The sequence below is a fragment of the Plecotus auritus genome (assembly GCF_963455305.1).
Source record: "Plecotus auritus genome assembly, chromosome: 6".
Classification (NCBI taxonomy): domain Eukaryota; kingdom Metazoa; phylum Chordata; class Mammalia; order Chiroptera; family Vespertilionidae; genus Plecotus; species Plecotus auritus.
Window position 1 is genome coordinate 143,615,288 of NC_137773.1, and position 13,995 is coordinate 143,629,282.

General features: G+C 45.7%; 1 protein-coding gene across 6 annotated transcripts in view; it reads left to right on the top strand.

The window, feature by feature from the left end:
- The window catches only part of MRPS25 (mitochondrial ribosomal protein S25), a 79,961-nt gene that overhangs the window by 25,844 nt on the left and 40,122 nt on the right, over positions 1 to 13,995 (top strand). For 4 of the 6 annotated variants that reach the window (XR_013961016.1, XR_013961017.1, XR_013961018.1 and 1 more), the window contains exon 1: positions 8,076 to 8,349. The exons of 1 other annotated variant lie outside the window; for it this stretch is intronic. Coding sequence is in view for 2 of the 5 variants with exons in the window: in XM_080676864.1 (XP_080532990.1) it covers positions 8,216 to 8,349 (134 nt within the window). In the remaining 3 variants the exon portion in view is untranslated. Of the gene's footprint in view, positions 1 to 5,693; positions 6,366 to 8,075; positions 8,350 to 13,995 lie in introns of those variants that run through there. One more of the 6 variants, XM_080676863.1, reaches the window with a different exon arrangement.

Here is a 13,995-nt window from a genome sequence, read left to right on the forward strand (position 1 = left end):
GCAAAGGAAGGGGTCAGGAGATCCCAGCACTTTTTTTAAAGAGAGGGTGATGGGGATGAGGTTTCACCAGGGTGTGTTTCCCTCTCAGTTTAAGTTCTTGTTTGTCTCTTTTAGGAAGTTAAATTCCCGGTGCTGAGGTATCACTGTAGTCTGATCATGAGCTTTTTAGAAAATAGAAGTGGTTAACTTTTTGGTTGATCAAGGTCGTATTATTTGGGAAAAGAGTCTCCACCCAAATGTTGTCTGTTCTCTCTAACTACTGGAACAATTGTCTGACCCTGGAGAAACCTCCCGGAGCTTTGGCAAAATTACTTGTGCCTGGGGTTTTTTAGAGGCCTTGTCTGTAATTTAGGAATGGGTGATCAGGAGGCTTTTGTGGAACATTGTTGGATAGACGCTTCCCTAAGTCAAAAGGTAAATCAAAATAATTTCCAGGGCTGGTTGATCAGCTTTCTTCCCTTTTTGTTCATCCTGTCCTGACCTGGGACACTGGTGAGATTTTTCTTCCCAATGTGTTCAGCATTAAAAACTAAAATGTTTGAAGAAGCACAACCCAGGACCATTCTAGTAACACGGCAGTTCTTGAACTCTTCACCAACTAAGGACAAAAAGGGAAATTGTTAATTTAGCTCTGGTGCTTTGGTTTATGGGAACATAACCCTCAACTGACATCTGACATCATGATATCCAAGTGTGCTCGGCTCTGGGTAGAGTTCCTGTAATTATACTTGTTAATTAATGAACAATAACTGACCACTAGTCACTTTATACCCGTTAACTAACTCTGGGTTATACTCTCATTGGTTACTGATGTGAGAGCTAAACTTCATTTTGCTACATTCTGGGAAGACTCCTGTTGATCTTGGAAATGTTTGAAAAACATTGGGGTATAAAAATATTCTGTGTTTGTGTTGACACTATTTACATTTCTTTAGCACCTGCTGGATCTTTGGGTTGAATGAAAAGGGGGTGTATAGGGATGTGGGAATGGGGAGTCAGTGGAAGACTCTGCATTTGAGTTCTGTTCACAAAGGAACATGAGTGGGTTACTAACGTCAGCCAGTACCAATCTTGCTGGCATGGTAGTTATGGGAAGTTGGCATTCACGCATTTATAATGCTGCCTCATACAGGCGTCATTTCTCCCTTGAGGTCCACGCCCTTCATGCTGTTATTCTGGAGGCTTCATGGGTGGCTGTATGCTCCTCCCTGCTCAGTCTGTCATTTCTCTCTGACTGAAGAGGAGAAAGCTCTCTGCCAAAAAACCAGGTAGTTCGTAAATGCTGCCAAAGCTGCTTTACATCATAATCACTTTCCTTATGAGAATATATCTCTTTTAATTAGCTGCTTGTTTCAATTAAGACTAGTTTACTAAACATACCCTTTCTTTGAAATCAACCATAGGTAGCAATATGTAAGTAAGCATTGAGAACTACACATAGGAAACATTTTTAAAACAAACAAACAAACACAAACCCTCCCCCTCAAAAAACACTGAGTATCCTAAATCAAACTAAAACCCTCTGATATAATTGAATTCTTCTATGGCCATACTCTTCCATGAATTTAAAAAATATATATTTTATTATTTTTACAGAGAGGAAGGGAGAGGGATAGAGAGTTAGAAACATCCATCAGCTGCCTCCTGCACATTCCCTACTGGGGATGTGCCCACAACCAAGGTACATGCCCTTGACCGGAATCGAACCTGGGACCCTTTAGTCTGCAGGCCGATGCTCTATCCACTGAGCCAAACTGGTTAGGGCAGCTTACATGAATTATTTAATTTAATTCTTCCATGGCTCTCTTCTCCTATAATCATAGACATGATAGGAGTTAGAATTCACTATCCCTCAGCAGTACCATTTCCCAGAATTCACATAGGCATGCAGTTGGATTTACAGAGGTGGGTTAACATCAGGGAAAAGATGGCCTATGAATTATAATCACAACTTCAAGTTCTTGACTCATGTGGATATTTCACCTCCTGCAGTCCTTCATCAGAAAATGAGCAAGTTCTTGATATAGTGTTGGCAGATCTCCCAAAAACATCATATATGGGAGAGACTTTGGCTTTTTCCTTTTATGCCTTGTTTGTATTTTTTCCCTGTCTAATACACTAAGGATACTTATTCAATGTATTTGCAACTCAATGTGTTTTTGCTGTTCAGATACTGAAATGTACCTGGTCACCATGAGCCATGTGGTAGGTTGGACATTTGCCTAGTAAGCTTGGAACTCAAAGTGAGAAGCTGGTCTCTACCAGGTTAGAGTCTGTGGTAGCAGATTATGCTGGTCATCTGACAATGATGGAGATATTGATTTGCATGCACTGGGGCCTGGTATTGAAACCTTTTAAAAAAATAAAATAACAAATTTTAGTGGTTGGAGATGTGTATGTATGTGTGCATGTGTGTTGCATGAGAGTCACCAGATAACATACCTTCCCCACTTTCTTCATGACCCGAGTATCAGGAGATAGCCCTAGCTCCTGTTTTACCTGTCGGCTTAAGGCCTCCAGACAGAATCAAGGTCACTGGGCTCTCATTGGGGTAAATGTGAGTGTCAATTCTGCCCTCATCCCCAGTTACTCCTGCAGTGTTAATTAGATGAACCATTTTACACAAGCATAGTGTAAACCTTTGCAATCCTATTATCCCCATGGAAGAAACAGGCCTACCAAGGTTGAGGAACCTTTCCGCTGCCACTTGTGCCAGGCACTGCTACATATTCACACAGTCTGCATTTAGGTCTTCTAGCAGTCTTGTGAGGTACTTACTCGGGTATCATCTGACAAATGAAGAAACAGGTTGAAAGAGGTTCACCTGGCTGGGGTCGCACTGCCTGTCAGTGCTGGGATGAGGATTTAAAGCCTGGTCTGCCTGACCCACGTTGCCCTAAGTAGCAAGGGGGGTTTGATCTGGGTCAGGCACAGTGGGAATGCACAAGCATTGTGTCTGTCCCAAAGGTGGCAGGGATGGGCAGGTTACCTGGAGCTGCTGAGTGGGTTTCTGATACTGATATCACTTGAGCCTTTGACATGGAACTTTCTAAGACCTGTAAAGATTACTAAACCAGGAGGAAATAATAATTAGTGCTCACTGTGGGCCAGACAGAATGCTACATGTTATGCATGGATTAACTCACTTAATCTTCCCAACAACCTCTGTTTACAGATGAAAAAAATGAGTGTGGTGAGATTAAGCAAGCTCAGGGTTATACCACTGGGATTCCAGTCCAGGTCTGTGTGACTCCAAAACCCAAACTGTCCTGGCCTGCTTTGTCTGTGGACACTCATGTTTCTAACGTGGGATGGGGTATTTCATCCATAGGAAGTGTTCCCTGTGGACTTTTTTTTTTTTTTTTTTTTAATATATTTTATTGATTTTTTACAGAGAGGAAGAGAGGAAGGGAGAGGGATAGAGAGTCAGAAACATTGATGAGAGAGAAACATCGATCAGCTGCCTCCTGCACGCCCCCCACTGGGGACGTGCCTGCAACCAAGGTACATGCCCTTGACCGGAATCGAACCTGGGACCCTCGAGTCCGCAGGCCGACGCTCTATCCACTGAGCCAAACCGGTTTTGGCGCCCCCTGTGGACTTTAAGATCAAAAGCTCTCCTGCCTAAAACTCTTCAGTAGCCTAGCACAGTTTAAAAAATCCGTCACAACAAACTTCTGGTTTTAGCTCAGGCACACAAAGAGTTTGGAAGTTGTCATTCCTGCCCTTACAAGACAAAGCTGGACAAACTGAAAATCACTGACTTTTCTTGGACCCATCAGAGAACTGAGTTTGCAGGGCAAATGGCTACCCCATTTGAAAGAGGTAAGTTCAGAGTCACAGCCGAGGTCTGCTTACTTGGAGCAAAGCCATTGGAACCATACCTGTTAGGAACATTTCGACAAATTGCTGGGGCTGAGTATTCCAATACTCTTTGTCACATGGTTCTCGTGGTAACAGGCCCCTGGGGCTTTCCAAAAGTCACTTCATTTGCATAAACAGGTGTGTTTGAACTGGGGGTTGTTATAACAAAAGATGCTCCTTTCACTTTTATCCAGAGTCATTTCAGGGAGAGGGACAGAATCCAGAGGTTATGACAAAAGATGCTTCTGTCTCATTAAGAAAATGACAGGCTGCCCTAACTGGTTTGGCTCAGTGGATAGAGCGTCGGCCTGCGGACTGAAGGGTCCCAGGTTCGATTCCAGTCAAGGGCATGTACCTTGGTTGCGGGCATATCCCCCGTAGGAGGTGTGCAGGAGGCAGCTGATCGATGTCTCTCTCATCGATGTTTCTAACTCTCTATCCTTCTCCCTTCCTCTCTGTAAAAAATCAATAAAATATATATTAAAAAAAAAAGATTAGAAGCTCTAGCTGGGAATGAGGAACAAAAGCCAAATATACATAGCCTATGTAATAAAAGCTTAATATGCTAAGTGGCCAATCAACTGTTCAACCAATCAAAGTATAATATGCTAATGATATGCTAAGGCTGCTCAACTGCTCACTATGATGTGCACTGACCACCAGGGGGCAGACAGTCAACTGGTCGACCAGTCGCTATGACGTGCACTGACCACCAGGGGGCAGGCGCTCTGACCAGTAGGTTAGCTTGCTTCTGGTGTCCGGCCAATTGGGACTGGGTGAGATGGGGCCGGACATGCCCTGGAGCCCTCCTGCTCTCCCTCCCTGGCCCTGATCATGCACTGGTGGGGTCCCTTGACCTGGCCTGCACCTTCTTGCAATCCAGGACCCCTCAGGGGATGTTGGAGAGCTGGTTTTGGCCCGATCCCGCAGGCCACTCCCCTCAGGAGGGTGCCAGATGCAGGGCTCATGGCTGGTGATCAAGACTGATTGGGCTCGAGCCTGTGGCAGGTGCAGTGGGGCCGGGATTAGCAGGAGCGGCAGGTAGGAACTGCAGGCAGTGTTGGACTGCAGGTTTCGGCCTGATTCCTGCAGGCCACCCTGAGGGACCCCACCCGTGCATGAATTTGTGCACTGGGCCTCTAGTATTATATTACAACTAGAGGCCTGGTACACAAATTCTTGCATGCGTGGGGTCCCTCAGCGTGGCCAGCAATCAGGGCCGATCGGGGCCATCTCGCCCAGTCCTGATCAGAGCCGAATGGGGCCAATTGGGGTCGGTTGGCCAGCGGGGAGGGACCGCGGGAGGTTGGCCGGATGCAGGAGGTTGGCTGTGGGAGCACACTGACCACCAGGGGGCAGCTCCTGCATTTAGCATCTGCCCCCTGGTGGTCAGTGCGCATCATAGTGACCAGTCGACTGGTTTGTTCGGTCGACTGGTTATAACGGTCACTTAGGCTATTATATATATAGAGATATCACAGGGATAAGAAACATTTATGATGGTCATAGCCCAGGGACACAGGCCCACTAAAATACTGAGATTTTATTATAAGACAATGGACTGATTTCTCTCTCCTCCCATACGAACAGAGCTCCAGTAATAGCAGTGGGTTATAGCTAAAAGAGCTACAAAACACAAACTCTTTGAGGAGGACTATCTGAGGAAGCCCAAAGTCAAGAGGGGAGGTAAAAACAAAGATTAGAGGAATTTGAAGCCTCTAGCACCTACAGCAAGCATGTCAAACTCACGGCCTGCAGGCCGCATGCAGCCCACAACGAATATTTTTATTTATTTATTTATTTAAATATATTTTATTGATTTTTTACAGAGAGGAAGGAAGAAGGATAGATAGTCAGAAACATCGATGAGAGAGAAACATCGATCAGCTGCCTCCTGCACACCTCCTACTGGGGATGTGCCTGCAACCAACGTACATGCCCTTGACCGGAATCGAACCCGGGACCTTTCAGTCCGCAGGCTGACGCTCTATCCACTGAGCCAAACCGGTTTTGGCCCACAACGAATATTTTTGCGGCCCAGCCAATATAACGTATGTAAGAAACATTTTAATAAAAGTTTTGTAACATAATTTTTACAATACCCTGTTATACATAATTATTAATAATGAACTACAACGTTCGCTAATGACTGATTACTATAATCGTGTTGCATTCATTTCCCTTATGCGCCTTATGCACAGGTGCACCATTTCTCTCCACTAATACTAGCAGCGAATATTTTAGCAATCAATTGCCACGTCATTAGTCTTGTACTGACTTGTTTGGTGTGCACAACAGGAAATACTTTGCTTTCGAAAAATAAGAAAAATAAGTTTATTTGTGTTACGCATATTTGTGCAATTATTCAGTGTCTGGTAAGCTAATGTTAAAGAAAAATATTAATTTTTATTAAAATGTTCTATTTTATGTTAACAATTACACATTTATTTCAGTTCTTTGTATTCAGCATGTCGCTATCGAAATACATCTATGTTTCTATGAAAATTGAAGCTTTTGTTTTTTTGCGGCCCACATAAACTTAAACCTTGTTTATTTGGCTCATGTTAGCCTTTGAGTTTGACATGCTTGACCAACAGCTACAGCAAACATTAAACACAATTCAAACCCTAGTCAGATTATCATAAATCCACATACTGCAGGCTTTTAAAAAATATATTTTTATTGATTTCAGAGAGGAAAGGAGAGGGTTAGAGAGAGAGAAACATCAATGATGAGAGAGAATCACTGATCGGCTGCCTCCTGCACGCCCCACACTGGGGATCAAGCCCGAAACCTAGGCACGTGCCCCTAGCCAGAATTGAACCTGGGACCCTTCAGTCTGCAGGCCAACACTCTATCCACTGAGCCAAACCAGCAAGGGCTGCAGGCTTTTTTTAACCTTGGTTTCTATTACCCAATATGCCCAATATTGTCTGACTTTCAACCAAAATGAGAAGCATGCTAAAAAAGGCTAAAAACAACAAAACAAAACCAAAAATAGTCTGAGACAAAGTATCAGATTCAGATATGACACAGGTGTTGGAGTTTTCAGGGAATTTAACATTATGTTAAGGAGTCTAATGGTAAAAGTAAATAATATGCAAAAACGGATGGGTAATGTAAGCAGAGATAAGAAAACTCTAGGAAATAGTCAAAAGGAAATGCTGTGGAAAAAAACAACAAAGAATGCCTCTGATGGGCTCATCAGTAAACTGGACACAGCTGAGGAAAGAACCAGTGAGCTTGAAGATAGGTTAGCAGAAACTTCCCTACTGAAGTGCAAAAGAAAAAAAAAATATCCAAGAACTCTGGGAAATTTTCAAAAGATGTAAAATTGGGATACCAGAAGGAGAGAAAAAAAGAGAGAATGAAGAAGAAATATTTCAAGCAATAATAGCTAAGAACTTTCCAAATTAATGACAGTCACCAGTAACCACAGATCCAGGAAGTTCGTAGAATACTAGGCAGCATAAATGCCAAAAATCTACACCTAAGTGTATCTTATTCGAACTGCAAAAACCAAAGGCAGAGAAAATCTTGAAAGAAGCTAGAAAAAAAACATATTCTACCTATAAAGAAACAAAAATTACATCTGACTACTGGTCAGAAACTATGCAAGAAGACAGTGGAGTGAAAAATTTAAAGCATTGAAAGCCCCCCCCCCCCCCGCAATGAACCTAGAGTCCTATATCTGGCAAAATTATCCTTTAAAAGTGAAGGAGAAATAATGTTCTCAGATCAATAACAGCAGTACTTGAGAACTGCATGTCATCCACGTTTGGCTTATGAAAAATATTGAGGTCCAGAGCTATTAAGTGGTTAAATCTGGAAGGGGTATACCCAAAGTTTTCTTTTTCTTTTGCAAATCAGTTATTTTAAGTGAATGTTAGATATTGCACAGTTCGAACCATTCATTTTGAAATTGGAGAAGCTGAGAGGAAGACAACTGACTTATTTGAGGTTGAATAGAAAGTTATTCCTCGATTTGGTGTCCTGATTTATTTTCTGCTGTAACTTTGTTGTCTGAATGATTGAATTTGATCCTAAAAATATTTTTCCTTGTGCGGGAGAAGGCGACTACATAGAAAAACGAAACGTCTCAGGAGGACGGTGCTCTAAAGCGAATCTGTACGTGCTCCCACCCCAACCCCGACTCAAATCACGGATAGCCCAGGACTACAAGGTCCAGGCTGCCTTTCGGCATCCGCGTTGGCCGCCGGGAGGAGTTCCTGTGAGTCTGCGCGGGAAGTGGAAACTGCGCGGAGGAGCTGCGGTGGAAGGTCCGCTTGCGGCGGCGTCTGCTACTCTGGTCACTCATCGCCGCTCGCTTCGCGGCACGACCACCGCAGCCATGCCAATGAAAGGCCGCTTCCCGATTCGCCGCACCCTGCAGTACCTGGGCCAGGGGGACGTGGTGTTCAAGGACACGGTGAAGGTCATGACGGTGAATTACAACACGCACGGGAAGCTGGGCGAAGGCGCCAGGTCAGTCCAAGCCTTGTGAGGGCGTCCCGGGTGGTTGTAACAACGTGCTAGTAACGCGGAGACCTGGGACAGCGCTTAATTTTGGGACTGGCCCCCCGAGGTTGGTGCTGTTGCCTCCATGTTACAGAATTGGAGACTGGAGCAGCTTGGCCACTCCGTGCCTGCTGAGGTGGGGGAGCGGAGGACCAGGCCTCCCTCCCACCTTCCTCCCGGGTAACCCGGGGAGGCCACAGCCTCCATAACCACCTGGGACCTCCAGGACCCCCAGCGGTGGGGAGGGGGGCAGCCGTCTGAGTGGAGCCCAGCCCAGGGGCGACGGACCTTGTTCCTGTCCCTTTCCCACCTGCTGCTGGCTTTGGGCGAGTTGCTCCTCAGTGTCCCAAACGGGGATGATAGTAATGCTCCAGGGCCAATGTGGGATGCAGTGAGAGAAGTAACAGCTGCTGGCATTTATTGAGTTCTTATATGTGCCGCACGGTTCTGAATGCTTCTTGTGTCTTCTCTTCATTTGGTCTGTACAGAAACCCCATTGTTGTCCCCAGGAAATGCACAGAGAGGCTAGGTAACTGCTTGTCCAGAGTATCACAGCTAGCTTGTGAGCGGTGGCTCTGAAAGTGCCCCCCACCCCCGCTCCTAATTCCTCTCTGTTATAATTAAGTGACTGGTCAGCTGTGTAGTGTCAGCGCCCCTCCCCCCTAGCAAACTCCTTAATGGTTTTCCGCCTGGAGTTGAGGAGGGAGTCATGGAATGGAAGCTTGTAAGTGAAACATTTGAATTTAAACTTTGAGGCAACAGCCATGATTTGGGCTTTTCTGGTTTTCTTTTTTTTAATATTTTAATTAACTTTTTTAAAAATACATTTTTTATTGTTGATAGTATTACAGATATCTCTCCCCCCCCCCCCCCCCCAGCCCCAACTCACCCCTCTAGGTCTTCACCACCCTGTTGCCTATGTCCATGGGCTATGCATATCTCCTATATATATAAAAGGCTAATATGCAAAGTGTCCCCTCAGGAGTTTGGGAGACTGGGAGTTTGATCGCTTGCTATGACGTGTGCTGACCACCAGGGGCCAGCCCTGATCGATGGCCAGGCCTAGGGACCCTACCTGTGCACTGTGTACCAGGCCTCTAGTAAGTATATAAGTTCTTTGGTTTATTTCTTCTCATCCCCCAATCCCACATTGAGGTATGTCAGTGTGTCCCATGCCTCCATACTTCAGGTCTTATTTTGTTGGTCAATTCATTTTGTTCATGAGATTCCATAAATAAGTGAGATCATGTGATAGTTGTCTTTTCAGTTTGGCTTATTTCACTTAGCATAATATTTTCTAGGTCCATCCATGCTGTCCCAAAGGGTAAGTTATCCCTCTTTTTTACAGCTGCATAGTATTCCATAATATAAATGTCCCACAGCTTTTTTATTCATTCATCTACTGATGGGCACTTGGGCTGTTTCCACATCTTAGCTGTTGTAAATAACATTGTTGTGAACATACATAGAGGTGCATATATTCTTTATGAATGGTGTTTTGGGGTTATTAGGATATACTAGTGATCTGGTGCATGGATTCGTGCACATTGAAAATTAATTAGAAGGTGGCCGGCAGGGTGGGACTGGGCAGGATGGGCTGGAGCCAGCCTCCTGCGGTCCCTCCCCGGCATCTGCAGCGTGAGTAGGGTCCCTCGGCCTGGCCTGCCAGGATCAGGCCGAAACCGGCTCTCCGACATCCCCCGAGGGGTCCCGGAGTGCGAGAGGGCACTCTGCAAAGTTGCTGTTGTACAGGGTGTGGAATGCAAACACAAGTGGGCAATAAACCAGATCAGGCCGACAGTGCCCTAGCAACAACATAACCCACAGTTGAAGGTGGAATGGCGCGGCCCCACGAGGAATTGGGTTCCCTCCTCTCTGGTTTCAGAGCACGTCACCTGAGAACCACTGCTGCCAAGTCATTACAGCTCCACAGCTCCTGCATTGAGCGTCTGCCCTCTGGTGGTCAGTGCACATCATAGCAACTGGTTGGACAGTCGGACACTTAGCATATTAACCTTTTATATATATAGATTCCCAGAAGTAGAATCATTGGGTCAAACGGAAGTTCCATTTTTAATTTTTTTGAGGAAACTTCATACTATTTTCTATAGTGGCTGCACCAATCTACATTTCCACCAGCAGTGTACTAGGGTTCCCTTTTCTCCACATCCTCACCAGCACTTGTTTGTTGATAGCCATTCTGACAGGTGTGAGGTGATATCTCATTGTGGTTTTAATTTGCATTTCTCTGATGATTAGTGACTTTGAGCGTCTTTTCATATGTCTCTTGGTCATCTGTATGTCCTGTTTGGAGAAATGTCTATTCAGGTCTTCTGCCCATTTTTTAATTGGATTGTCTTCCTTTTGTTGAGTTGTATGAGTTCTTTATATATTTTAGATATTAACCACTTAGGGGCTTTTCTGGTATCCTATCTAATAAAAGAGTAATATGCATATTGACCATCACTCCAACACACAAGATGGCTGCCCCCATGTGGTCAAAGATCCTGCCCCCATGTGGACACAAGATGGCCACCACAAGATGGCCAGCAGGGGAGGGCAGTTGGGAGGAACCAGGCCTGCAAGGGAGGGCAGTTGTGGGCGATCAGGCCAGCAGGGGAAGGCAGTTGGGAGGGACCAGGCCTGCAAGGGAGGGCAGTTGGGGGCGATCAAGCCTGCTGGGGAGGGCAGTTAGGGGTGACCAGGCTGGCAGAGGAGGGAAGTTGGGGGTGACTGGGTCTGCAGGGAAGGGCAGTTGTGGGGGACCCAGACCTGCAGGTGAGAGCAGTTGGGGGGTACCAGGCCTGCAGGGGAGGGCAGTTAGGGGTGACCAGGCCTGCAGGGGAGGGCAGTTAGGGGCAAACAGGCTGGCAGGGGAGCAGTTAGGCATCAATCAGGCTGGCAGGGGAGTGGTTAGGGGGTGATCAGGCTGGCAGGCAGAAGTGGTTAGAGGTAATCAGGAAGGCAAGCAGGCGAGCAGTTGGGAACCAGCAGTCCTGGATCCTACCGGGATCGGGCCTAAATGGGCAGTCAGACATCCCTCAAGGGGTCCCAGATTGGAGAGGGTGCAGGCTGGGCTGAGGGACACCCCCCCACACCCATGCACAAATTTTGTGCACCATGCCTCTAGTTAAGTATAAATGTATTGAGTGCCTGTTGAATGGTAGGCCCTGCTGTGTGCTGGGAATTCAACAGTGATAAGAAAGAAGTCCTGTCCTGCAGAAACTTTGCTATGTCCCATTCTGTGCCCATTCTGTGTGGAATCGGTCAGAATGGGATATGAGAGCAACTCCCTCCGAAGGGCAGTCCCCCACGGAGTGGGGCCTTCACGGCAGGGCGTCCAGGATAGCCATTAGCTACCTCTTAGCTGTTTGCTTTCCACAGATGAACCCAAGAACAGGGACCTGCTTCCATGGGATCAACTGGGATGAAGGCTTCCTGGAAGAGTTGGTCTTGGCGGTGACTAGGCACCTTCATAACCCTCTGTGCACACACCATACCAGGAATCACAAGGCAGAGGCCAGGCAGGTACCAGACAGGAGGGAAGCAAGCTGAATGGGCCTGCGTGAGCTGGAAAAACGTGCCCTGTCTCAAGGAGCATTCACTGCTTGGCTACATCTTGGCTATGTCTGTTCCGGGGAGAATTTCAGATTTGTCAATAAGCCAGATGTTCAGATTCATATGTAAACCTCTGGTGTTTAAAAGGCCAGCCAATCAAAATAAGTCTGCAAGTCCTATTCTCACCTGCTCAAATATTTTAATACCCTATGTGGCTTGAGAGCCGCAGTTTGCCGACCACTGACCTAGGGTAAATAGGATACAAACAACTGTTGTGTGTCTTGTTCTTAGTAGTAAGGGCTTGCCTTTTCCACCTCTGCCCTTTTTGTAATTTTGTGCCCTTGGGTTTGAACCTGCCTGACCTGCACTTTCTAGCCCCACTTGCACTTTCTTTGCTTGTTCGTGTGACCTCAGCATTTCAGCTGTCCCTTCATTTCAAGTGCTAGTGGCCAGCACTACAGCCCCCGGGGTAGCCATAGTCTTGGGCTGTTTGCTGGGTGTGTGGGGAACTGGTTTGTTCAATGAGGGCTAAGTCCCTACTCACCTGTGCCAGGTGTTCTTGCCTTTAAGATGCAGTAAGAGAAGTAACAGCTGTTAGTATTGAGTTCTGTGTTAGCCCTGAGCCTCAGGATCTAGGTAGATTGGCTCATTTGATAGTGACAGAACAGTGTGGAGGAAGTCCAGATGCTAATCACAGCCCTGGTTCTTTCACTTACTAGTTGTTGACCTAGGGCAGTTACTTAATTTTTCTGACCTCAGTTGTAAAACCCTGCCTGTGGGGATTTGAGAATAAAGTGTCTGGCACATACACCAGGTGCTCAACTAAAAGTTGCCTATCATTACTAAGTTTCTGCCCATGCTTCAGCAAGAACCATTTAACGATCCTGTTGAATCTTTGTCCTAGTAGTTTAGGGTGTGAAAAATTCCTACACGGATATATGTCTTGGTTTATTTGTGATGTTGGGATTCTCTGCTGTGGGGCTGGAATTGAGGTTAGGCCCAGGAAGGTAAATTCAGTCTTTGAGCTTCTAGCCCTGTGTGCTCTCCTGGTCTACAAGGCTTATAAGTAGCACCCTATTTCCACTTCCTCCCCTAGAAGCAGCAACTTCCAACTTGAACCATTAGCGTTTTACCTCCATATAGTTAAATAACTTAGCTACTTCTCACTTTCCTAGCTTTAGACATGGTCTAGTACCTTGTCACTATGCAAGATGAGGGTTTAGCTCTTTCACTACCATTGCCACTCCCTACCCTCAACACATGTATACTGCTCGGCCCTCCCACTCCCCAATCTAGTCATTTCAGGATTTTGGATAGAATATTCAACGTTTAAATTAATATGATTTTGTAAACACTGTATACAATTGAGCCAAATAGAGAATGATGATTATTTTTTTTTGTTTTTGCAAAGATTTTTGTTTTCCCTGAAATTAATAATTGTAATTGTTTTTCTTTTGTTTCAATTCAGATTTTGCCCCAATTATGGAAGTCTCCCCAATTAAACGGTCACACAGTCAGGCTTTCTGTTGATTCTGTCAATTTTATCTTCTTGAAAATAGACTTCAAGCTACAGTTTGGACTGCTTGTCTTACACTGTCATCTTTTTGGCATGAACATTGAAGCTCAGAGCACTAACTTGCCCTGGTCATACAGCTAGAAAATGGTGGTTGGGTGATTGTCCTTCTGTCCTATGTACCACTCACATCTTCCTGTCCTCTGGTGTATGGGGCAGGGTGGGAAGGGTGCATTTAAATTCAGATGATTTGGTCCCTGGCTGGTGTGGTTCAGTTGGTTGGAGCAGCGTCCCATGCACTGGAAGGTTGTGGGTTAGATTCCCTGTCAGGGCATATACCTAGGTTGCGGGTTCGATCTCTAGTCGAGGAGGTAACTGGTGGATGTATCTCTCTCACATCTATCCCTCTCTACCTCTCCCTCCCTCCCTACCTCTCACCCTCTATAAAGTCAATAAAAAATAAATAAGTAAATTCAGTTATTTGGGGAGCCTTTAATTAAGGGACTACTTACGGAGGAGTGGGTAAAAGAAACCACAGGGAA